Raw genomic sequence first — 25,351 nt, 5'->3', positions numbered from 1 at the left:
GTCTCAGACACAGGTGGGATAAAGAAACACTTCCAAATTCTGGCAGAGTTAAAGGTGTTTCCTCATCCTTTCTTTCAGCTTGTTACAACAGCAGAGTGTGCTCAGGGAATCATCTGCATCGTGTTTAGTCTTGTCCATATTAGGGAAGCAGAGTGAAGTTGCATTCAAAGAAAAAAAAAAATGAAATCAAGTTTGGCCACTGATCATTAATAAGTGAGGGTGGTGTGTGCTCAGGCACTGATTCCCACAGCAGCCCCAGCTCTGAGACAGGCAGGGATCAATCATTCTGAGCAGGCTCAGCACTCCTCTGTCCTGCATCTGCTGGTGGAGCCACAGGCATTGACAGGCAAGGAAGAGGCAGAAATGGAGAAGGGGAAGGGGAGGGAGCAGGTGAAGGGTGCTGAGTCAGAAGGGCATTTCCACAGGAGGGGCTGATGGAGGCATGTGGGGGTTCCAAACACAGTATTTAAGTCACCAACAGGACAGTACTTGGAAACTGAGTTCATTGTGTGGTGAAGACAAATCACTCAATTATATGCCAGGAGATGAATATGCAAATGACCCAGGACACATCACCCACAGGTAAAGCTTCGCTCCCGCTGCCAATCCCTGCCACAAATCCTCACTCTGAGCCACTCTAGGGAACGATTAACATGGAACCCTGAGCCCTGGCTGCAGAACCCACCTTGGAAGGGGCTGTTGGACTGCTGGGCCAGCGTGAGGTGCTCCTCGCTGAGCAGGTAGACGGGCTGGTGCTGGCTGATCTCCACACTTGTGCACACATTGCTGTCCCCGTGCAGGAAGAAGGTGAAGGAGCAGGACAAGTGCTCACTGGGAGAGGAGAGAAGGTACAAGCATTAAGTATCAACTTAAATACATCAACTTCAAATAAGTGGATGGGTTTGGTTTTGGATTTATTTCAAATCTCCACAGGTATTTCTGATCGTCGATTGTTTGTAATGAGGTCGCATCCAGGTCCTCCTGTCACAGGTGCACTAAGCAGGGTTTAATATCAGAGTTATTGAAGAGCCCAAATGAATGGCAACAGCTTTGAGAAGTGGGTTTGTTTTGTTATTTAAATTGAATCTTATCTTCGGGTTCCTGCAGCCAATCAAGTCACTGAAAATGAAATCCCACACCTGTACACGAAAGGGAAGATACAATCAATAAAATTAAAAAAAAAAACCAAACCAACAACAAAGCTCCAGACATTGTTAATTAAAGTCATTAAAGCAAGTGTCAATGTTTAATACCAGATGCTGTGCTGACAGTGCCTCTCATGGTCCAGAGATTTTCCTTTCCCCCTCCTTTTTAAAGCAGCTCAGGCAGGACAGGCAGGGACCTCACCCAGGAGCTGCTCCAGGATTGCTGGTTTGGGTTTCAGCAACAAAAAGGGCAGATGAGTGAATCATCATCATTCATTGACAGCACTGAGCGAGTGCTCAGTCCCCCAGAACTCCCTGCAGGAGTGGCAGGAAAGGTGCTTTCCAAAAGGTAGAGTGGGGAGGGAGCTGAGCATCCTGTCGATGATGATTTGAAGTTCACGTGGCCAGGACACGCCACTCAACTCCTGGATGGAAATCTGATTAAACTTTAATCCTCATGCAAATGGTGGGAAGACTGATTTTCCCAGTTGAATTTGATTATAAAAACCACCTTGGATGGTTGGAGGGGAAAGAGTTGGCGGTGGGTTCTGAGTGACAGACAACGATTCAGCAGCTCAGGGTAAGTGAGGCAAAAATTTAAAAATAAAAGCCCATATTCTTTAAATACACTTTAAATGCAATTAAGCTCCATCTCCTGTAAACACCCCATTGTTACCCAGATAAAGGTCAGCATAATCTGATGGAATTCAGATAAACCAAGACAAAAGAGAGGCATCAGCATGATAACAGGAGCATTTCAACCCATGCCACTGCAAGGAAAACTCAAGGTCACCACGCAGAAGCCAAACCCAAAAAATACAACCAAAAAACACCCCCCCCCCAAATTAAAGGCCTTTTGTTCCCCCAGCTCAGCAGGGGGAGAAGTTTCCAACAGAATGACAGAGTAAGGGAAGGAGAGCTGGAAACAATCTGCTGCCATGGCTGGGAGGACATATATATATATATTCTCCAATCTCAATAATTCTCCTCACAGCTAAAAATTCTAATCAACCAGGAAAAAAAAAAAAAAAACAAACTCCACCTCCTTGTGACTTTGGGGTAAATAGGCAAATTATCTGTGCAATTCAGCCCAGGACACAGTAACAGAACAGGTTGGTGGTTTCCTGTTCACCCCAGCTCTACTTGCAGACTATTTTGGGTGCCTCAGATCACTGAGAATTTTGTGCAGAGCATCTGAGGACTGAAATGGAAAAAAACAAACACTTTGAAATGTAACTGTGTATGAGGAGAGAGTCAGGGACACCCTCAAGGTGCAGGAACAGCAATAAAATAATTGTTTGTTTTGCAGTTAGCATTGATAACCTCCCCCTCTTTTGTACTCTCACAATTACCATCATGTATTGTTGCAGGTATTTTAAAACACCAAAAACACAACCCTCTCAAAAAAAAAAAAAAATCTCATTTTCTTGTCTGACCCTGGATATGAAGTTGCTCCATTAATATTTCAATATTTGAAGTCCTAATCACAGAACTGAAAGATCAATAATCCCATTTCCACTCGGAATGCAGATGTTATCAAGGACCATCAGAACAAACTGAATTTTCACCTGAACACACCAGAAGGAGTTCCAGCACTGAAAACAACTTTAAAAGCAAGTGAAAAATAAAATAGCACAGAGACACTCCCTGGGAATAATGTCATTTGGAGCAGCATTCAGCCCTCATCTACACTCCATTAAAATACATTTGTATAAACCCATCTGACTCCCCCTGCTCCCTCTTCCCTCTAATCAGACAAAACAAAGATGTTTTAGGTTCAGAGACAAAGGATTATTATTTTATGGGGGGGATAATAAACCTGAGAAGCCGCTGTGGCAAATCTCAATATAATTTCTATTTCCACCTTTGCAAGCAGAGCTGCAGGGTGGGAGGGGAACCCACACTCCACGTGAGGTTTGCACATCCCCATCAGCAAACCTGAAATGTTCTGATCAAGGGGTCATCAGGGCTGGTTTAGTCTCAACTTTAGTCCCCAGGTAGGGTTCTAGATGTTCCAAGTGCTCCCCAAACAGGCGGAGTTGGGGCCTCACTAATCCCCTCTCCAACCCCCCCGGCTCAAGGGCCACACACTGACACCTCTTTTAGTCCCAAAGAAAAGCCCCTGCAGCACATTTAATAGGAAATTTAAAATAAAGAAAAAATAAAAAAGAGAGTATCCAGATGTTTTAACTGAGAGAGAAGATGTTTGTTTGTTTTATATTATTCCTATCTCCTGTTTTGCTGGATTGGCTTTGTAAGCTACTCCCGAGCCAAAGCACTGCTGAGCTCACCAAAACATTGACCAAATCGGGGTAAACACCACGATTCCTGTTCCCTGAGGGAGGAACAGGCACAGGGCAAGGAAGAGTTTGTGTCCCAGGTCTGCTCCCAGCATCTCCCTGGGAATGGGGCAGAAACACACCTTGGTGGGGAGCACAAACACTTGGAAAGCTCCAGTTAATTCATGAATGTGCATCGCTATTTCGGTCTGTCATAAAAGGATTGCCCAAAATTGGTAGGTGTTGGTCAGCACCCAGAACCCTTGGGGGCATCTGCACCCAAAAAATATCAGTATATCAGGACTGGCTGCCAATAATTTCAGCTCCCAGGAGCTGCATCCCTGAGCCCAAGGAGAACATCTGCAAAGAGTTGTCCTTCCCCACAGACCAGACCTTCAGTGAATTCACAGGATCAGAACAGCTCCTCCTTAAAACAGTCAGTTCTTCTACAGTGAAGCCTTCTGTAGTAAATCCTTGGTCTTACAATTCAATCTGTTCTCTTTGAAATAAAAGTGTAAATGGGGAAAAGGTTTAAGGTGACACAACCCCCCCCCCAAAGCCCTGAGACCCTCCCTGTTCAGGTATTTGATGGCTGTTTATTCTCTTTTCCCTTTAACCAGGTCCAAGAAGGAACCAGCACAGGGGAGGGGCTTGCTCAGAACATTTTTTGGGACGATCCAGCCCTTCCAGGTGCAGCTGGAACATCCCAGGGCATAAAGAGGAGCAGCTTCTCCACCACCCTCTTCACACTTTGGCTGCTCCAAACCCTCCCTCCCGGTTCAAACGGGGCACCTTCAATGCCCACCCCCCACAATCCTGATTTACCCAACCCCACAAACTTCATTCTGACTCCAAAGGAGCAGGAAATGAAGTATTCACTTGCTGTAATCAGCAAAATGTAAGTAAAACACCCAAATGAGATGGTTGTATTAACACGGCACCGACAATAATTGCCAGGGAAAATATTTGAGTTTTCGTAAGAAATGGAAGATAAAAAGAAAAAAAAAACACACATAAGGCAAGCACATAAATTGTTTAATTATAAATATTTCAGAAGGGGTTTTTTTTTGTTGTTTTGAATTATTTTACTTTTTCATTACTGAGGGAAATAGAGGATGAGAGACATCAGCTCCTGATTCTCTATATGCTGTAAATGTATATATCTCATATATATAACTGTGACAAAGAGATGGAGCAGCAAAAACCCTCCTAACCTTCCCAGAAACTCCCCATGGAAATGCAGCACAAAGCTGGTTGGGATGGGAACACAAAACAACAGCAAAGGAGCAAAACTTCCAGTTCCAAGCACATCCCTGATGACTCCTGTCAGAAGGCTCTCCCAGCCCAGCTGGGGATGTTGGGATTTTATTTGGACCAGAGAGTTCAGAATATGTATTTATTCCATAAGCACACTGAGTGCACTAAAACAAACATAAATGCACCAAGTGACCTGTATTGTAGGATAAGTCTCAGTCATCCTGGACTTCCAGGTTTTTAAATTAACTTCATTATCAAGGAGTTCCACCCCAATAAAGACAAGGTTGAAACAAAAATAAAAATTATTTACGTACACATCAAAACTCCGAGACACTAAAAAGCAGCAAACTGATTTTTCCAGAGTGCAGCAAGTTTATATTTACACACACACACACCAAAATATATGTGTATATATAACACAAAATTTCTCCAGACACAATTACAAACAATCCTCCCAAAAGAGTTTGCTCACCTTCCTGTATTTCAGAACTTAAATCAGCCTAACAAACCTGTCACTTTGTATTTTAGCAGCCTTTAATTGGAGGCTGCAAATCTCCATGATCTGAAGTTGAGCCTTCCCAGAGAAATATCCCTGTGCTGGAAAGGATTAGGATGCAGCAGATTTGGGGAACAGGGAATATTCAGACATCCCTGTGTTCCCAAGCCAGTGTAACAGCTTTCCACGTATTGCCCTTTCCCATCCTGAAACATTTACAAACATCTTGTTAAGCCAGGGTTTCCCCCCACACCCCCCAAGTTCCAAATGGAAAACGCATTACCAAATTGCCATTTAGCAAACTCTCAAGGATCTGGCTGGGGTTTGTGTTATTTCATTGTTCAGTGAACAAAAAGAGCAGATTTACCGGTGAAAGCTTAAAAACCAAGAGCCGGATCATTTTTTCCTGATGAACCAACTACCAGTGTAATTTAAGCTAAATAAGAGCAAACTGCTTTGTGATGTAAAGTGCTAAATTTGTCTGCTTGTAGTCTCTGTAGCAACCCAATATTCCAAAGAGACAATCATGTGATCAATGCTCTCAGCTCCTGCTGTTTATCCTGCACTGTCCTACTTACAGCAGCTCTCAATTCCAGCTGTCTCCAGTCAAAGGAAAAACATCACCTGCTCTCCTGCCGGGGCCACGATGCCAGAACAGCCTCATTAGAGCTGGTGTAAAAAAATGTTGACATTGTTTGATTTAAAGATTAACACAAGGGAGGAAATTTAGACTGCGAAGAGCCGAGTGGCTTCCATAGGAAACATTCCAAGGAAGAGCCACTCGGTTCCAGCTATTGCTGGTGGAAAGTAAATACACAGAAATAAAGGCCAAGCCTGCTCTTGTGGTCAGCTCCAGGATGGAGGAATTTTGGAGCTGCAGCACCCAGAAATCTTGTTTGGGATTAATAATAATTCCTAGGGGATCGAGGAGTCCCACACTCTGCTCCTGAGGGAAGATGAACTGTGGGAAACGGGGAAAAAGGCAGCCAAGAGGGGGCTGAGGGAGAAATGTGGGTCAGAAGGACCAAAAGCACAGCACTGCCTTTGTTTGAGGGCAGTGCAGACCAATCTGCACCAACAGCTGATCCCACCAGGGCTGCCACTTCATCCACACAGACACTTCGGGCAGCAGGACCATCCCCAGGGCACAGCCTAAAAAAATGACACCCCCACAGCCTAAAAAATAACACCCCACAGTCCCCACTCAGGACTCACACCCACTGGGGACAGTTCTTCCTCATGGCAAGATGAGGTAGAGAATAAAAGAAAAAAATCCCACTATCCAGAACTCTGATAAGCACACCTCGAAATCAAGATAACCACGTGTACAAAGGTTTCTAATAAAGCCAGACTGAGACCTGGAATGTTTTCCAGCAGTCATTTCCCATGGAGTTTATACCTGTTGTTTGCAGCAGGTAGTTAAAATAGGATTTCCATGCAGAAAAAAAAAGAAGAGACTGGTGGGCTGGCATTATAAAATCCTGTGCCCAGACTGAGGGTAAAAACCTGTGAAACCTGTGCAGTCACATTTTGTAGGCTGTGATAAGCTTATCACTTGTGCTTTTCCAAGTGGGTTTGGTGGGGGATTTTGGGGGGTTTTTACTTGTTTTGGGGGTGTGGTGTTTAGTGGTTTGTTTTTTGTTGGTTTTTTTTTTCTTTTTTTTTTTTTTTTTTTTTTTTTTTTTTTTTTTTTTTTTTTTTTTTTTGAAGTGAACTTGTCAGACACCAGTTCTGGTTTGCCACCCACTGCAAGTGGTTGTATTATTTCCCAACAACGAGGGAGAAAAGAAAAAGCAACCACACAAGTAACATAGCACCTTTTAGAACTCTAGATTTGCAGTTGTCTATCAGATCCACCCACAAAATGGGGATTACTCAATTATTTGCTTATTGGTATCTCAATTGTGTTAAAGTTTAGCAAGTTGTAATTATTACCAAAACTGCAAGAGGTGCCCTCCATGTAAACACGGGGTACTTGTGCTCCATTAGGAGTGTCAGATTTCATCTCCAGCAAGAAATTCTATCTGAACTAGTATTTAATTTGACAAGTTTCCTAATCATATTTATCCCAGGTACACACTGCTAATGAGTGAGAGGAACAGTCTCACCCCGAGACAGTTCCTGGAGCAGCCAAGCAGATCTGGATGTGAGATTGATCTCACACATTTACAAGGGGGACTGTGGAATAAAGCACACACAACCATACTCCTGAAAGTGGCAGTAACATCACAACTGGCTGGAAGGAGGAAGAGGAATGACATTCCTGCTTGTCAGACTTTAATTTAACGTGCAGTTGTTTAAACCACGTTGACTTTGTGGGTCTCCCTTGCTTTAAGTGACCGGCTGCGACAAATACAGGGGCCGCTATTCTTTCTCTGCCTGGTTACAACTAAAACCACTAGCAAAACCTTCTCTTTGGTGTTTTATTTTACTGCTGTTGTGCTGAAATCACCAATCTGAAAAGGAGCCCCAGCACACACACACGCACACACAGAGGGAGTTGGCTGCTCCATCCCTGCCCGATCTATAAACGGGAGGGGAACCAACATACTTGAAAACCTCAGACAGTTTCCTCAGGCTCAGGAATCGTGACTTGTTCCACCAGATCAGATTGCACCAAACCCCGGAGTGTCTCACTTTGCTCAGTGCTGGTTTTAGACTGGGGAGCAGCAGGAGAGGGAAGGAGGGAAGAGCAGGTCACGGTTGTCCCCTCACGGCACGTGATGACACAGTGCAAACAGCTGAGGGCTTCCTGCTCCCACAGCAGCATCTTGAGGAGACACTGAACTGACCTCACATCATTTCAGAAGTTTATTTGGTTTAGAAGTCACGTCATTAAGCAGCAAAGACTTAATAGTAATTGTTACTTCCCTGGTCAGCTGTTCACGTGCCGCAGCGGCATCAGATTGTGAATGTTAAGGACTGTCCTGTGAAAATTAAAATTGCTGATGAAATGGACTTTTTTTTTTAATATAACTGATACAAGGAGGAAAAAAACCCAGAGCAACAGCTAGGAAGGCAGAGCTGCTGGAGGGTCTGTTATCACAGGCAAACAGCTCCTGGGAATCCCAGCCCCACGGCTGCTGTGCCCACACACACACAGACAGGGCAGCACGACCGACAGCATTGTTGGGAGAGCAGGGAACAGAAAACCTCCCGTTCTGGAAACACATGCTTTCAAAGAGAACCAGGAAAAATCCAGATGGGATCAGCTTCAACTGAAAGAAACAGCTCTATCTGCACATCCTTCAGACAGACAGGCAGGGACAAAGTGGGGCTGAGGTCCCACAGCCCCAACAAGTCACCTGCACCACCCAGAGCTCCGAGTGCTCCCTGGGCAGTTCCAAGCCTTTGGGACTAAAGGTTGCCAGCAGGAACAACCAACCTGACCGAAATCTGCAGCTGTAAAACACAGGGAACAAGTCTCTCCAGTGTCTGGCCAAGCCCCAAAGTGCAGGGCTGGATAAACTGTGATCCAAAGTGCGCTGGTAGCAAACTTCACATCACCAGGACACTGCAGGCCTGCAGATTACACAGGAATTCCTTCCCAGGGCTTCTGGATGTTGATGCAAACAACAACAGCCCCAAAGGCAGCAAAGCATAGAATATGGGATCAAAGGCACAACCAGGGCTCCAAAAACTGCTCTGTGCATCCCCAGCCCTGCACACAGGGGTGGTTCTGGGGAGGGGCTGCTGGGAGTTGAGTGTGGGGTTTAATTCAGTCATCCATATCTACAACAAAATAGATACATTTCCTACAGGTCTGGCTGATTAAATGGAGCCTAAGGAATGCAAACTATGTCAAAGTTTTGTATTCAGGTGTAGGTTTTGTTAGGCCTGGAGCAGCTGGATGGTAAGGAACACATCAGCACCCCAGGTACAACAGCCAGGGCATTTTCCAGGCTGGCTGCAAGTCCCTTCATGTTGAGTTTGCTGCAGTGTCACAGTTGACTTTTGATAAGAGAGAAATGTTCCTTTGGACTAGAACGGCGTTCCAATTTACACAAGAAACCAAAATCCACTCCAACCATCCCTCCTGCTATCTCCTCCTCCCTCAGAGAGTGACAGACTGTGGAGCTCCAGCGGTGGCATCGCCAAGCACCGACTGCAACATCTGGGCCTGTCCCCCAGGGCGTGGCTGGGAGACACCTCTGGACAGCCCAACTCTCCAGCTCATCCAAATCCCAGATATTCCCAGAAGGGAGGAGCCCAGTGTGCCACTGTGCTGCCATCTGTTCACCACTGCCCTCACTTCATTTCCCACAGCCAGTGCTCAGAGCACAAGTGGCCCTGAGCTCTCTGCTCGGAAATACTGGAATTTCCCCCCCCTGAAATCTCCTTACACAGACCTGTCCAACCTTTTGACAGATTTTTCCAGTAGTTCTGGGCTACACCTGATGCAGGTGGGTGGGTAAAAGCAGGGATTTCCTCATTTTCAGCAAGCAGGTTGACCTCCTGACCTTCTTTAAAATTAAAGAATGGGTCTCCAAATTAAACAAACGCCACTATTTTATTTCAAAAGCTTTCAGCAGCTTTGCAGAGTTACTGTGAGAGAAGCCACAACACAACTAATGCTTGTTTCAAATGGCAATTTGGTAAACCAGCTCCTCAAAGGAGGAAAGCCCAGACTGTGCCAAGGCAATACATTGGCTGAAATAGTTAAAAGTAAACTCTTTATTATTGATTTATAGCAACAACACACAGAAAAAAAATGGATGGACAAGGACACCCCAGAGAGGAAACATTTGCCCTGACCAGGGTGGAGAAAGAGATGCTTCGAACTAAAGGATAAGTTAATACATAAATTAAAAGCAGCAGTTCACAACTACTAATAGAAACACACACAAACATGTGCTTCTGCTTCTTTTGCTCCAGAACAGCTCCTAAATTTCTTTCAAGTTTAAATTTGCTGCAGAAGATGCCAACAATGGCCAACTCCACACCCAAAAAAGCAAAGCCACTGATCTCCAAATTTCCTGCATGCCAAGATTTAACACATCCACTGACACACACACACACACAAAAGCCACACGAAAAAGAACCCCCCCCCCCATCATCTAAGCTTTAAATTACTTGGGATTTTCAAAGCTGATTTGGGAACAGCGATTAAACTTGTTCCAGCTAACCTAGTTTTGATTCATTTCATTATTTATTGCTAGGCAACATCGACCGTGGCAAACCACGTTAGAGCCGGGAGGAGAAGCCCTTCCAGCTTGGAGCAGGAATTCTCTCCTTGCCCTGCTCCCCTCAGCGTGGAGGCCACGTGGATCCCTTTAACACCAGTGATCTCAGACACCACCTTCCCTCTGACATCCCAAACTCTCAGCATCTCCCAGAAGGTGCAGATTACCCACAGCTCATGTGGTACCTGCAAAGAGCTCTCTACCACGAGTTTAGTGTTTGCAGGCAGAATCAGCCCCAGCTACTGGCAAGTATCTCTTCAGACAGGTTATCTTTTTTTAGCTTTCTGGAAGGCTCCACCTCCTTTTCCACCTTATCCAATCTTATCCATGGTCACCAGCACAGAACAGATTGCCTGCTACACCCAGCATTACGTCCTTTGTCATAAGAAAGCCCTGAAGGACTCCAAAAAGGCAGAAAAAATGAGGAAGGGCACTGAGATCCAGGCTCAGTAACAACTCACAGAAATCTCTTGATTAAACCTTTCTTCCAGCACAGAGCTTGAACCAACCCTAATAAAGCAAACTAAAACAAACCCTGATAAAAGCAAAAATAAAACAAATAACCCCTCAATAAAGCAAAATAAGACACCCCTACCTCTTGTTTATGGGTTTCTCATCTTTCTCATAAGGCTTCACGAACCACCTGCCGATGCGCACGAAGTTCCTGTTCATCAGACACCTCTCCAGCAGGTTGTGAACGGCCTTGAAGAGCAGAGTGCGGCACTCGTAGGAGAGCCCGTTCTCCCAGACACCATCTTCCTCTTCTGCAAGGCCAAGAAAAGACACAAGTTAGCATTAAATTCCCTCCCAGCACTTCGTGCAGGTGTCACGAGATCCTTTCAGGACATTTGGGACTAAAATCCACCCTGTGATGTTCAGAACCTTCCACAGTTCGGCCTCTAAGAACTCAGTGCTGGCTCTGCAAGGTCTGGGGAGTCTGGGTGACTGACCCTGCACAGTTAGTTGATAATTATGCTTAAAAATTAATTTCTCAAAGCCAAACTATTAATATCTCCTGGTGCCTTTGAGCAGCATTGGCTGAGCAAAGCCAGGCACGAGTGTCATTTGACAACTGGCCCTCCGTGTTCAACTTGCTGGAAGAAATGAAAAAGAAATACTCAGATTCAGAAAATTGGTAAGGGCAACCTGAATATCCCCAGAACGCTCCAGAATGCAATTTTTCTTCTTACTTTAACCCAAAAAACTAAGATATTTAAGCAGGTGAGTTCTGCTTTCTGATGCATACATGGAAGAGAAGATAAAAACCAGTGAGCAGCAAGACAAAGCCCAGCTGCTCCTGCTGGCATTCTGGAGTGAAACACTGACATCTTGTGCGTCCCACAAACCATGGAATCCAACTTACACGAGCCAGCTTCATTTGCCAGATTGAAAAGCAAGATTCATGACAAGGAACTGCAACCTCTCGCACCCCCCTGGCTCCTCAGCAGGGTCTGAACATGGTTCAAGGGCCCTCAAAGCACATGCACTGGCCCAGAGAGCTGCCCTGACACCACAATTCCACCCCACAGGTAAAATCAGGGGCATCTGCCAGTTCCTGAGGTGCCTCTCAGGTACCTGTGACACCATTCACTCCCAGCAGCTCTAATAAGGAGGAGAACACAATAAAACTGGAGATCCTGCCCTTAAATCCCTGCCAGTCGGGTCTAATCTTTACAGCTGTGACTCCTCCTGTCTCCAGCTTTCCATTTATCCCCAAGGATCTGCTGCTGCTCCCCTTGGACTAACCCAGAGAGGCTCCTGCAGTACCAGTGCTTTCACACCCCAGGCAGCAGCAGGGACGAGGAGTGTGTGTGACACAGAGCAGGAGATGCATCTGCACTTCAGTCCCTGGGCAGTTGTGGAATGACTGAGGTTGGAGGGGACCTGTGGAGGTCCCTGCTGTGACCTCCAGGCAGAGATCAGCTCATCCTCCCATTCCCTGCCACCTCCAGGAGCTGGAGTTCAGCTTTGGGTTCAGCACAGCAAGGACTGGGATTCCAAGAGCTTTCCAGTGGTTTGCCCCACGGTCAGGAATCCTCAGCACACACAGCCAAGCCCTGGCATTTGAAATCCCCCTTGGAAAGAAGCCCCTTCACCTCTCCCTGGAAGCCACTTACAAGCTTAAAAGGTTGCAATATTATTAACTAAAGTCTCAATATCCTTAAATTAGAGAGCATCTAGAAAACCAGACACCCAAGAGTTTTATTTAGGAAATAACCTTAGACATTAGCACAATAAACAATATTTAAGACAGGGATGAGAGAGAAGGGAATTTCAAGATGGTTTTGGTCATGTTTGTGTGTTCCTGATTCCACACAAGTCCCTTCCCACTCAAGACCAGTACTGTGAGTAAAAGAAAATTACCCCAAGTAGCCTTTTCTGAGGGACAGAGAAAGAGTAAATAGACCTGCCCCACCATTTACAGGAGAGGAGCTGTGCACTATTACAGATGAATCATTACATGAAACGATTTTCTGGTGAAGACAAGGCAAAACAAGGAGGAGCATTTCCCACAGCCCCACCACTCCCTTCCAGAGCTGGAGCTCAGCAAAGACCTGGGCTGTGAGAACTGCAAAGCTCCAAGATAATCCAGGAGCTCAGGGAAGAAACAGAGTCCAAGACACTGGAAGCAAAGAGCAAGGGCAGCCCAAAGTCCAAGGGTGGGCAGTGCCCGTGCCAAGAGCAGAGGTCGTGCCCAGCTCTTGGGGGGTGCCCGAGGAGCTGAGCAGAGCAAACATTAACTCCAGAGCTCAGGGGGTTGGACTTTACCTGCACAATCAACTGCACGCCATTTCAAAGGTTAAATGCCTGCTCTGGATGTGGCTCCTGTGGTCTGACACGCTCACTGGAAGCACAGCCATGGCCTGCTGGAAGAGGGAGTGTAAAGAGCCATTTCCAGCTCTGTGCCTGACTTTGGCTTGGCCCAACCAAACCAAACCAAACCACTGACATTTGTTGTGTCAACGAGAGGAGGTGCTGGGAGTGCAGACTGCACAGTTCAGAGCCTGGGATGTCACACTGCTCTCCTTTCCTGAGGCCACCACAACGTGCCAGGTGTTCATCAGCAGGCCCAGCTGTGCTGACACCCCACACGGACAACTTCCCTCAGGATGCTGCAGCAGAGCTCCCAGGGGAGAGAACACAGGGTGGGGAAAGCGGAGGGATTGGATGGGAATGACAACTTAAACCCAGCATTCCTAAAGCCTTCCCCTCAGGGGAAAGGGCTGCTCCCCAAAACCACCTGCACCCTGGTACAGGAAGGGAAGGTGGAATCAGCTGCCAGTTAAAGATGCCAGCATTCAGGACATTATTCAAATTCACGCAGAAAAAGAGCAGTGAGCGTGCTCTGCCTTCTTGAAGTCTATTCAGTCATTCCCCTCCCCCATTTTTACAGTGGTGGAGGGAAGGAGAGGAACATGACATCTGCTCGCACCTGCCAACTATTTTTCTTCTCAATTCAAATTCTTATTTTTCAACAGGAGAAAAACCCCTCCCACCACCAACCACTCATTAAAGGAGGGGAAGAGGCACCCTTGTCCTCCATCTTTCTCAAACAGTAACTTCAAATGTTCAATCTGACGGGGACAACAAACCAGAATGAGGTGCTGACTCATTTTCAGAAGGTGTGAAGCCACAATTTCACTCTGGACAAGTGTTATCCACAGAGGTGCTCTGGCAACCTGGAGGTTAGGAGTGGGTTTATTTTTGGGTAGTTCTCTTGGCTGTCCAAACCATTCAACTCCTCTGCAACGTGTCAATCCATCAAACAGTTCGTACCAGATCCCACCACAACCACTTGCACTCCCTCTCCCTCCACACCAAGCATCAGGCAGAGAGGTTGCCTTAAATAAAGCTAAAAATGATCAGGAAATGAAAAATGAATGCAAACAGTGGCCAGGAAAAAGCAATTTTTACACTACACATAAATAAACTTTCTCAGCCAGCACCTCCTGGATATCAGCACCACCCAATTTTATTGGGAGAGTTGGAGGCCACTTGCCTTCAGTACTTCAATGTTCTATTTTATATTCTTCCTGGAGTTCACCTGAAACAGTAAAGCTCATTTTTCCTGATTATGCCCTCCTGTCTGTGTGGTGCTCTTGGAGAATATAAAACCCTTGCAATTTGTAGGGAATTCTGAAAAAGCAGGACCTTTAAAGCTGTTCATTTAATTCAAGGGAGCTTTTTAAACCCTATTTGTTACTCACAGCCCTTCAGCCAAATATATTAATGAAGGATTCCTCAGAAATAGCATATAATGACAAATCTGTACTGCACTGGATAAATACACAGACCTGAAAATGCAATTTTTGAGAAGACATTGGAGAACATGGATTTTGCCCCTTCTTCCTTTCTGCCATCATATGACACTGTGCCTCTTATAAAAACACAGATATAAACCTGATTTACACAACCAAACCTCCTTTGTGAGCTTCAGCTTACAAGGGAAGCGAATAAGCCAAGTGGGGTGAAACTGCTGCCCTGTACAACACTGTGGTAATATGAGGGAAACACTTTGAGTAAAAGTTTCCTATTTAAAAAAAAAAAAAAATTATATATAAATCCTCAGATAGTTTAAATTAAATTCTCAAAGCAAGAGCTGCCCAGTTAAGCCACTGAAATATTACTTGGAGGGCCCCTAACCCTTATGAAATGAGGGAGAAGCAACAGATTTTGCAGGGAAAAAGGAAATCAATACAATTTCCAAATACCAACTGGAGAATCTAAGGAAGACAACTTAAGTTTGTTCCCAGCAGAGTTGTGTGTGTTGTCCACAGTCACTGAAAAGTCTGGAGACAGGACTCTGGACATCCAAACTGGAGAGAAAATGTCATCACCTGAGAAGGAATCACTGCCCAAACTGCCCCAGTGAAAATATCCAGCAGCATCCCAGGTTGCTTTTTGTGGGGCTCCCCCTTTACCTGCACCACACACAGAGGGTTAAATATTCCAGCAGAATATTATTTAAATATTCCAGCAGAATATTTAAATGCTGAAAATCTCAGTGTGTGACCTTTCTGTAGCTGGGCACACACAGAGGGACAAGATGATAACAAGGAGTTGTTACAACAACATTTTATAAGGATAACGAGGTACCTGCTCTCCCTCACTGTCTGTGGGGTGTGAGTTGGGCTGGGCTGAGAAACTTCCTAAATAAATGATCCACTGTCCTCCACACTGTCTGAGTAATCCCACCTGCAGGTGCATCTACACTGTTCAATCTCTCATTATTATTATTTCCACAGGCACGTTGTGTATGTGACACTGTACACAAACAACGTGACATGACGCCAGATCCTCATTTACCAACATAAAGTATTTGCCACCTTTCTCCACAGGGATTTCACAGGCATTGGTGGTCAGGAAAACCAGGACAAAGGTTCCATCTCTGCCACCTTCACCCCAAGGCCCAGAAGTTTGCTAAAGCTGCTGTGGGAAATGATTTTTGCATAATGCTCCTCTGCACTTCTCCTGAAGTGGCTCCATCTCTGACATGGAGGACTGAGGAAACGCTGAAGCGTCGATGCACCGGCAGCAGGAACACTGGGAATGCCTCTCCTGGCAGCCACAGGACACACAGATCCTTCCCACAGAGCTCTCAGGCGCAGGGTGGTTTGAGAGGCATCCTCTTTTTTCTTTTTTTTGGTTTTTTTTCTTTTTTTTTTAAGGAGTTCAGTGTTCTTGAGGAGCAATTGTTATTTTAAAAGAGCTCCACTGGCTGAATAATTTTCCAGCTGGAAACCCTGCTTGGACCTGGCAGGGTTTGTGCAGTTATGGGAGTGATAACTGGACCAAAGGAAGGAGCCACTCACAGATTGCTGGAGACAGGATCTGATCTACAATGCACAGGTGTCAAGAACTACACAGCACATTCATCTTTGCTGCCAGGACCGGTGCTGTTTGCACCACAGACAAGCACCAGGATTCCCTCCAAGCTCTCCCCAAACCAGAATTATTTGGACAAATTCACCCCCCCACACACACACCCAAACGTGAGGAAGAGCGTTCAGCAAACAAAAAAAAAAACACCCCGATTATCTTGATATATGACAGGCACAAAGCAAAACTCTTTAATTTTTTGGAAGTAAATTAACCCAATTTAATAGACAGCAGAAGGCAAAAGATGCATCTTGCAGCTCCCCATTTACCAGCTGCAACGTGAAGGTCAAAGCCATCGAGCAGCATTCCCCTGTCCAAGCATTAATCAGATTGGAACCATTTCCTTGGGCCCCGTGGCTGGTACATAATTCATACCCAACTGTTCTCAGGTTTGAAATCATCCACTGCCAATTTAAAGAATAAAACTCCAAGGGTGGAGGTAGCCACTTGAAAACAAGAGAGGAGCTCTCTGATAAAATAACTGCTGATCAGAGCAGCCAGAGCCCGTTGGCTCCTGAAATTGGAAGAGATGTCCTACTTTAAGGTTTGAGTTGCAAGAATTACTATAATCAAGCCTCGCTGTCACAACAAAAACATAACCTTTGAGGTTGTTAGAGGATAAAATAACATTTCACTAACTTCTGCCTGCCTCTAGCTATGCTGGGGTGGAAAGAGGCTCCTGGTTTTTTTGGTGGTTTTTTTTTACAGTAAGCGGGTTCCTAGGGAAGGAAAAGAGAAATAAATGATGGAGCGAAGTCAATATTCCTGATCAATCAGCGGCCATGAACAAGTCTCCTCTTGACATGCCCCCAGGCACCAGCAATCCCTGACCATCAACAGGACCCTTATCCAGGGCCTGGTGGAGCTCTGACAGAACCAGGAGCTGCATCCAAAGTGTCTCCAGGACAGGGAATGAACTTGTGGAATGTACAGCTGAGGAGAGGCAGATCATTTATGTTTTTATCTGATATGCACAGGTGGACATCCACACAACTGTACACTCCCTGCTGCAGTGATCCTGGGAGGGGGACAAAAGGATTACTGATATATTTAAGCCCCTCGTGGATGATAATTAAGACGGGTCATCACAGTCATTGTTCACCCAAACTACCAACCCACCAAAAAAGCCAGGAACTGTCAAAACACCAACCTGTCCAGGCGGAGTTTTGTACCACAAGGAGCCAGGATGAAGAGTTCTGAGCAGCTCTGGCAGGTTTCTAAGCAGTGCTCCTGGTTCCCCAGGAGCAGTCTGTCCATGGGCACGGAGGGACAGGCTGCTCCCAGTCCCCTTTCCCCTTCAGGACAACCCTTCCCCATGTCCAGCAGAAAAGTTGTGACCCAGGCAGCACCTCCACCTTCAGCAGCAAACCGTTTCCCATCACTTTGGCAGGTAAGAAGCCTCTGCTAAGAAGCCATTCATCATTCCCCTTGAAAACCTTACAAGCCATCACCAGCAGTGGGAATTAGCAGGAGGAATTGTCCATCCAGGAAAAAAATCCATTAGGCTGTGGCAAAGGTCAGATAACATTATTTGGGCCCAGCCATAATTCTCTCTTCTAGCAGATTCACATTCAGATTTGGTGTAACAGGAAAGAGAAGAAGTGCAGGTGAGGGCACCCCTCAGCCTGCTCCTCTGCAGGTTGCACCAACCAACTTCTGGTCAGGGGAGCCAAGCAAACCAACAGATTAGAATGGCTCTTTTTATTTGGAAGAAGACAAAAAGCACCTGCCTGAAAAACCTGAGGTGCCAGACGCAGCCACACACAGCCTGAGGTGACAGTGCCACGAGGGAGGAGCATTATGGAGAGGACATGAGGAATGGCTCTGGGAAAGCACAGACATCCACAGGTGACCTGACCAAAGACAAGCCCCAAAGACGTGGCTGGGAGAGTCTAATCCTCTCCTATCTCTCCCTTATGCCCTCAGAGAGGTTCAGAGTTGGTAAATCCCCGGGGATGATACCTGCTTATCTACCTGTGCACCAGGGTAATTCTGTGTGAGCACAAACACCTGCACACTGGACACTCCACTGCTGCTTTCAGGAGGTCCCTCTGTGCTCCAGATTCCAGGGAATGCCAAGAAAGTCGCTCAAAACAAACCATTTTACTTATTCAGCTTAGGCAGTGCAGAACTGCGTTCTCCAAGTGGCTTAACTTCCCCCTCAGAACACAATGTAACGTGTTTGCCTCGGTTTAATCCCACCAAATTCCCACAGCCACTTTCACCCCACTGTTGGTGTTGGCTCAGGGCAGGCCCAGGCTAAAACCAGCACTCAGCCCAAGTCACAGCTCAGTCACACAAAGGATGTTCCCTGCAGGTCAAAACTGAGGTTATTTATAGGGCAAAATAAGGAAGCCTTAAAAAGCACTGAAACACCAAGCAAAAGCACGGTGTAAGTGCCATTTTAGATGCAAAGTTTGCAGTTCCAGGACAGGCAGGAATAAGAGCAACATCCCAACCTTTTGAAGTCACTTGCTCAAAGAAATAAACACGGTTTTAGTGCGTCAATTGTTTTCCACACACTCTCGTTTTTGTATGAAAATTCCACGCGTCGCTAAGTTGTTTCAAGTCAACTTCCTCAGTGGCACTTTAAACTCCTGTTTGTTCTCCAAGCTTATCCACACACAACAGGCAGCATTAACAACTTCTGGTTACCAGGTCACCAAACCTTGGGCTCATTTTACACCTCAGTAATCTGAATACTGTACATTATTTGAAAGGAAATTGGAGGGATGTGTTTAGTTCCCTTTTTTTTTTTTTTTTTCCCCCTCTGGAATCAGTTTAAGTCTCACCTTTAGACTCCCACAATTTAAATATCAACCTCGTCACCTTGCTGATAAAGCAGCTGGGAACCATCTACGTGGGGAATTGAGCTCAACAAGCAAACATTGCCAAACCAAGGTGCCAAATTTGAAGTACGGAGTTATTGAGAAATACAAATATTGCCAGGCTTTCAGAAGGCTGGGGTGGAAAGCAGGTCCAGAGCACTGGCAGAGGGGCAGAGAGGAATCATAAAAACCCCAGGTTTTAAGAGATTTTTTTTTTTTTTGCACCGAAACAGCAGGTGAGTTCCAGGTGCCTCCTCCTGAGGGCTCCTCACCCGTGGTTTGACTTCCAACCAAAGCAACTCCAAACAGCTCAGGAGTCGCCCAGATCTCTACAACTCTTATTACATCACGAAAAAAACAAAGGGGCTTCGCTGTTTGAAACTGAAAATTCTAATTGCCCAACAAAAGGGATCTTATCAAAACATGTTTGAGACATCACTTGTGAATCACAGGCACAGCTTTCAGCACAGCTTTCTGTGAAGGAGCTGCCAAAATCCATAGGCTTGTGGTTTGGTTTTTTGTTGTTTTTTTTTTTTTTTTCAAGGAAACAAGTGGGGAGAGCAAAAACCTGTTTCTTGAGAATCCAGAAGTGACCTAAACCCAAAGGAGTTGCAATAATTTGGTGGGGGTTTCTTACGAATCCAGCAGTGACCTAAACCCACAGGAGGTGTTTGGTCACTATTGGAATAATCTGGGGAGAGTTTCTGGAAATTCCAGCAGTCCAAAGCCACCTAAACCCACGGGAGGTGTTTGGGCACTGCTGGAATCATCTGGGGAGGGTTGCAGCAGTAAATTTACCTTCACAGCCAACATTTCTTCTCCGGTTACAGATGCTCTCAGGGCCGGCAGCCCTGAGCACCACGATCCTTTCCCTGACCAAAGGACTGACCAAAGGGTCCTTTTTTCACTGGCCAAGTGAATGTCCTCCTACCTGAGAGGTCATGATGGATCAGGTCAGCGAAGTTGGGGTCGTCCCCCCACCAGAAGATCCAGAGCTCTCGGCGCCCCGGCCGCTGGTCCCGGCGCCACACGCTGAGCACGTCGGCCTTGAGGCAGCGGCTGAAGCTGCTCAGGATGGGATCCTCTTCCGTCACCGGGAAGAGAATGGGGGCAGACGTCGGGCCCTGCCACACGTAGCGCTTCCATTTAATCCCGGTGAGATCGGCCTGAGGGGAGGGGAGCAGAACATCGTCACACAGCCAGGCAGGTACCCCCCACACAAACAGCCAGGGGAGGGGAGAGGGGAAGGGTTGATGGTACAAAACTGAGCGGAAATGGGGTTGTTTTGCGAAGGGGAGATGAGCAGGGATCCTGGTTTAAAGTCTCTCGGAATAGCTGCAGTAAAGAGAGAGCTGCTCGTTTTCACCGCACGGAGAAAAGGGAGATTTGATTTAAAGTCAAAGAGTGAAAAATGTAAATTATTCACAGGCTGCAACTGCCCAAGCTCCCAAGCGCTTGCCTTAGCAAAGGACATCTTTCTTTTTACTTGCTTTTGCACACACTGCCTTCTCAGTGCAAATTACCCCGTGGAAATAGGCAGTACAGTAAATCTAACCCAAGCACACATTCTTCCAGCCATCCACTGCTTTGGAAAATTTCACAAGTTTCTCCATTGTAAAACATTCTCTGCATCTCCCCCAGGAAGCCTCTCGAGTTCCCTGATTTCACCAGGAGCTCTCATTCCTCACACCCCATCCCGAGAACTTCAGTCCCAATTTCACCATTAAATTATCCGTCAGACCTGCGTCCACGTGGATCCTGAGCCACTAAACCCCCCTTCCAGGCAAAAATTAATTTGATTTATATGGAGGAAGAGTCCCTAATGGGAAATACAATTCCTGGGTTATCTGCGTGGCAGCCCCAAGTTTTAGTGTCGAGTTCTTTCACCCAGGTAAGGGGAGGTTTTGCCCCGGGTTCTCCTGGAGGAGGGACCACAAGGCAGCCCGGCCTTTGCTCACAAGTTACTATTTTTTGCCTTCCCGGCATGACAACACACAAAAGATTACTGCAACATTTAAATGTAACATGGCAGCCTCCCCACCTTCAGCAGGAGAGCAATTTGGATGAAAGGTTGCCCGCAACAGTTGATACTTCAGAAACACTTACAGATTTAAAAATACACTGTTAATTCGGGGCTGCGGGCCTGGTGCGGGCTGCAGGCACGCTCAGATCCCCCCGGCTCCATCCGAAAATATGAGTGCCACAGCTTGGCACAGGATTGTTGTAACAATCTCTAGAATCATAAATATCAGGCAGTCAGCTCAGATCAGCTCATCTGCATTAAAAAGCTGATGAAACAGCTCAGCACAGCCACCAAAAATTGCATCACAGTGCACTTCCATCGAATCGACTTTGGGAGCTACCAAAAATTCGACAATGTGAACGACTCGACACTCGGGTTAAAAAAGGGCTACAAAATGGTGCACATCAAAACACACGAGACAGCACCGATCCCGGGGAGGGCATCACCGAAACCAGCCCTCCAGGAGAAAAACACGCAGCGAGAGGGATCCGTCTCAAGGCGAGGAAGATAGGGAGGCTTCGGCTCGGCTTTGGGATGTCACGAGTGGGGAGAGGAAAGAGAAAGTTCCCCGAGATGTGGGGCTGGAAGGAGCAGGGGCAGGAGACGAGAAGGCAGGAGATGAGAGGCGGGCAACGGGGGAGAAAGGAGGAAAAGTTGGGAGGCAGGGAAAGGGAAGGAAAAGGCGAGTTGCAGGGAGGATACTATCCAGGAAGAAAGCGGAGGGAGGGGCGAGGCGAGACAGACAGCGATGGAGGGGGAACCAGAGGGGCATGGGAGAGTTGGCTGCTCCAGGCAGGGCCTACTCCGAGGGCTCATCCAACAGAAGCTCTGCTAAAAATGGCTGCTTTGCTTCCACTGCCCCTTCCCCCTCCCCCAGAGCTCGGCTCCCTTCCCTGCCGTGTCCCCGGGCGGCTGCGAGCCCGGGGCCGCCACTCACCAGGCAGAAGAGGTTGGAATGGCAATCCTCCAGGCTGGCCCCGTTCGGCACGAAGCAGGAACTCATCCTCACAGCCACAACCCACACGCCATTATCCCACAGCCTCCGACAAGAAAGAAAGAGACAGCCAGGGAGAGAGAGAGAGAGGGAGAGAGAGGGAGAGAGAGAGAGAGGGGGAGAGACAGACAGCGAGAGGGAAAGGGGGAGGGGGGCTCCGCACACGCACAAATAATAATACAATTAAATAAGGGATTTACACACGCGCGCACGCGAAATAGTGGCAGGGGGAATAGGACGAGAGAGGCGGGGTGGGGGGGTAAAAAAATATATTAAAAAAAAAATTGTTAAAAAAAAATAAATTTTTTTTTAAAGGAAGTCAGAACGTTTTCTCGTCTTCTGGAGATCCACCGGGGTGGGGGGGTAAAGCCACGGTGGAAGGGGAGAACAGAAAGAGGGAGGTGGTAAGTAATCCAGCGACGGGAGATTAAGATCAAAATCCTCCCTGTTCCTCTTGTCTTCTCGTTCGAATAAGGAGGGGAGGGAGAGGAGGTGAAGGGGTGATTGATCCAACAAGAGAATAAAAATGGGGTAATTAATCCGGGGGGGCTAGGGGTAAAAATCAGTTGACATCCCTCCTTCCTCTCTTCTCAGATGCCAAGCAAGAGAAGTAGGAAAACATAAATAATCCAGCGGGGGTAATTAATCCAGAACCCCCCCTCCTCTTCCTCCTGTTCCTTTAGTCATCAGACGAGAAAGGGGCAAATTGTGGAATGACTGGGAAGGATTGGCCGTGAGAGAGAGAAAAATCCAGGCTCGTCTCTTCGGAGTCCGAGGGCAACAGGGTGTGGGGGGGTCAGATTCTTCTCCCTTGCTCCAAAAAATATTCCAAATAAATTAAAATTTAAAAGCATAAAAACAAACTTCAGGGGCCAGAAGCAAGGCCGGTCTGAAGAATTCGTAAAGGCAGAACGAGAAAAATTTCCTGGGGTGTACCCCAAAAAAACATCTGCGGGGGCAGGGGAGGGGGGAAGGTATTCCTTGAGAGAGAAAGGCCGCAAAAGTCTCCTCGGCAGCCCAGCGGGGGATTAAATTCCCGTGTGGAAAACACCCCCCTTCCCCAAAACGAAACAGTCTTCGCAGCGAGGGCGAAACCAAAATACCCTCCGTCGGGTAAAAAAAAAAAAAAAAATCCTTCCGTGGGGAAAGGAGGGAGGGGGAGAGGGGTGGAAGGAGGAAATCGCGGGTGACCCTCGAAGTCTCTCCGGGGAAGGATGGAGGAGTCTCCGGGAGGCCGATCCCCGTCGGGGGAGGAGGACGGGGCGAATCGCAGAGTGTCTTCGGGGGGGTTGGTCCCCCCCAGCTGTCCGCGGGGGCCGGGGGACCCCCGAAAGTCTCTGGAGGGAGCGCGGAGCCCGCCGAGTCACCGCGGGCAGCGGGGAGGAGACCCCCGCCAGAGCCCGGGGGGCGGCGGGGCGGGGAGGGATCAGCCCCGCGGCGAGGCCGGTCCTTCAAAAAATAACGAGGAAAAAAAAAAATAAAAAAAAGAGAGAGAGGGAAAAAAAAAAAAAAAAAAAAAAAAAAAAAAAAAAAAAAAAAAAAAAAAAAAAAAAAAAAAAAAAAAAAAAAAAAAAAAAAAAAAGGAAAAAAGGGGGGAGGGGGAAGAGGAGGAGGAGGAGAAAAATATGAAGCGATGGTCTTGGTCCGGCGCGGCGCTTCCCGCGGGGGGCAGCCCGACACCCCCCGCTCTCCTCAGGTGCGGGTCCCGCGGGGGCGGAGGGGCCCCCTCCCCGGGGCTCCCGGGCAGGGCGGGGAGGCGGCGGCCGAGGCCCCGGGCTCTGCTCAGCCCCGAGGGGGTCGGAGCCCCGCAATTCCCGGCGCCGCCGACACACACAGGGACGCGGCGGCCGCCGCTGCTGCCGCTGCCGCTGGCGGAGTCGCTGCCCGCGAAGCCCCCGCCGGCGCGTCGCCCTCCCCTCAGCGGTGCCTCTGTCGGCGGCTGCCCGGCCGCGGCATCGTGTGGCGGCGGGAGCCCTGGGCGCGGGTCCCGCACGGCCGGGGCGGGAGCGGCTCCGGCTCCCGGCTAATTCCGAGACCCTTTTTCTTTAATGGCGGCCACAGGGACGGCGGCCGGGGCCCCCCTGCCGCGCTCCCATTGGCCGCCGCGCCGTCACGTGGGCGCGCTCCGCCATGGCGGCGGGGGGGGGCGGGGGCGCGCAGCGGCCGCCAGGGGAGCGCGCGGCGCTGCCGAGCCCCTCCCTGCCCGTTGGGCCGGCGCCATCTAGCGGGGCCGGCAGGGAACGGCGCGGACACGGCGGGGCCGGGGGTTCGAGTCCCGCCTCGGCCCGGCCCGCGGCACCTCGTGGGGTGGGTCGGGTTGGAGGGGTCGCGGCGGGTCATGGAATCACGGAATGACAGATCAAAAGACCTCTGAGGTCATCGAGTCCAACCTTTGACCCAGCACCACCTTGCCACCCGGACCGTGGCACCAAGTGCCATGTCCAGTCTCTGTCTAAACACCTCCAGGGATGGTGAATCCACCACCTCCCTGGGCCCATCGCAGTGTCTGGTCACCCCCTCTGTAAAGAATTTCTTCCCAATGTCCAATTTAAACCTCCCCTGGCACAGCCTCCTTGTCCTATTGCCTGGGAGCAGAGCCCAGCTCCCCCATCACTCCCCTTTCTTTTCAGGGAGTTCCTTCCAGGGTGTGAGAAGGTCTTCCCTGAGCCTCTCTAGGCTGAACAACCCCAGTTCCCTCAGCCTCACTTCATAGGACTTGATGCCCTTCTCTGCCCCTGCCCCAGCCCCTCCATGTCCTTCCTGATCTGAGTGCCCAGAGCTGGACACGGCACTCCAGGGGTGGCCTCCCCAGCGCTGAGTGCAGGCAGGAATCATTCCCTGCTGCTTCTGCCACACCATTCCTGAGCCAGGCCAGGATCCATTGGCCTTCTTGGACACCTGGGTACGCTCTGTTCAGCTTCCTGGCAGTGATCTGTCCCACCTCCCAGAGCACATGGCACAGGGTTACGTCTGGGATATCTCCGGTGATGGAGACTCCACAGCCCCTCCGGGCAGTGTGTTCCATTGCTCGGTCACTGAGAGCGAAGCTCTTCCTCATGTACAGGTGGATCTTGCTGGGTATTCTTTGTGCCCCTTCCCTCGTGTCCCAGTGGTTGTCACCAGCCTGCTCCATCTTCTTGGAACTCCACATATTTATCCCATGTTCCTGGTCCCTCCTGGATCTCCCCCTGGGCATCATCCCGAAGCAGCGCTGGGCCAAAGTCCAGCATGGAGCGTCCCGTGGGCACAGGGAACACCTTCCCCGG

The 25,351-nt window shown here is 48.1% G+C and overlaps 1 protein-coding gene and 1 long non-coding RNA gene across 2 annotated transcripts in view; one reads left to right on the top strand and one right to left on the bottom strand.

Moving 5' to 3' along the window:
* MED13 (mediator complex subunit 13) overlaps positions 1-22,684 on the bottom strand; it is a 48,806-nt gene extending 26,122 nt beyond the window's left edge. The window contains exons 1-4 of the mRNA XM_027905229.1: positions 22,029-22,684; positions 20,000-20,234; positions 10,956-11,124; positions 686-831 (exon numbers count right to left, since the gene is read on the bottom strand). Of these exons, the coding sequence (XP_027761030.1) occupies positions 686-831; positions 10,956-11,124; positions 20,000-20,234; positions 22,029-22,094 (616 nt within the window). The 5' untranslated portion in view covers positions 22,095-22,684. The remainder of the gene's footprint in view (positions 1-685; positions 832-10,955; positions 11,125-19,999; positions 20,235-22,028) is intronic.
* LOC114068833 lies at positions 21,223-22,791 on the top strand. The gene is made up of 3 exons (XR_003573678.1): positions 21,223-22,040; positions 22,401-22,489; positions 22,680-22,791. It is a non-coding gene; the product is annotated as an uncharacterized LOC114068833 (long non-coding RNA).
* Positions 22,792-25,351: the final 2,560 nt, after the last annotated feature.

Source organism: Empidonax traillii, unplaced genomic scaffold (genome assembly GCF_003031625.1).
Source record: "Empidonax traillii isolate 1590-97213 ecotype Southwest subspecies unplaced genomic scaffold, ASM303162v1 scaffold1132:size609636, whole genome shotgun sequence".
In the NCBI taxonomy this organism is placed as follows: domain Eukaryota; kingdom Metazoa; phylum Chordata; class Aves; order Passeriformes; family Tyrannidae; genus Empidonax; species Empidonax traillii.
Note: the sequence above shows the minus strand (reverse complement) of the source record. Positions and strands in the feature narration are given on the sequence as shown.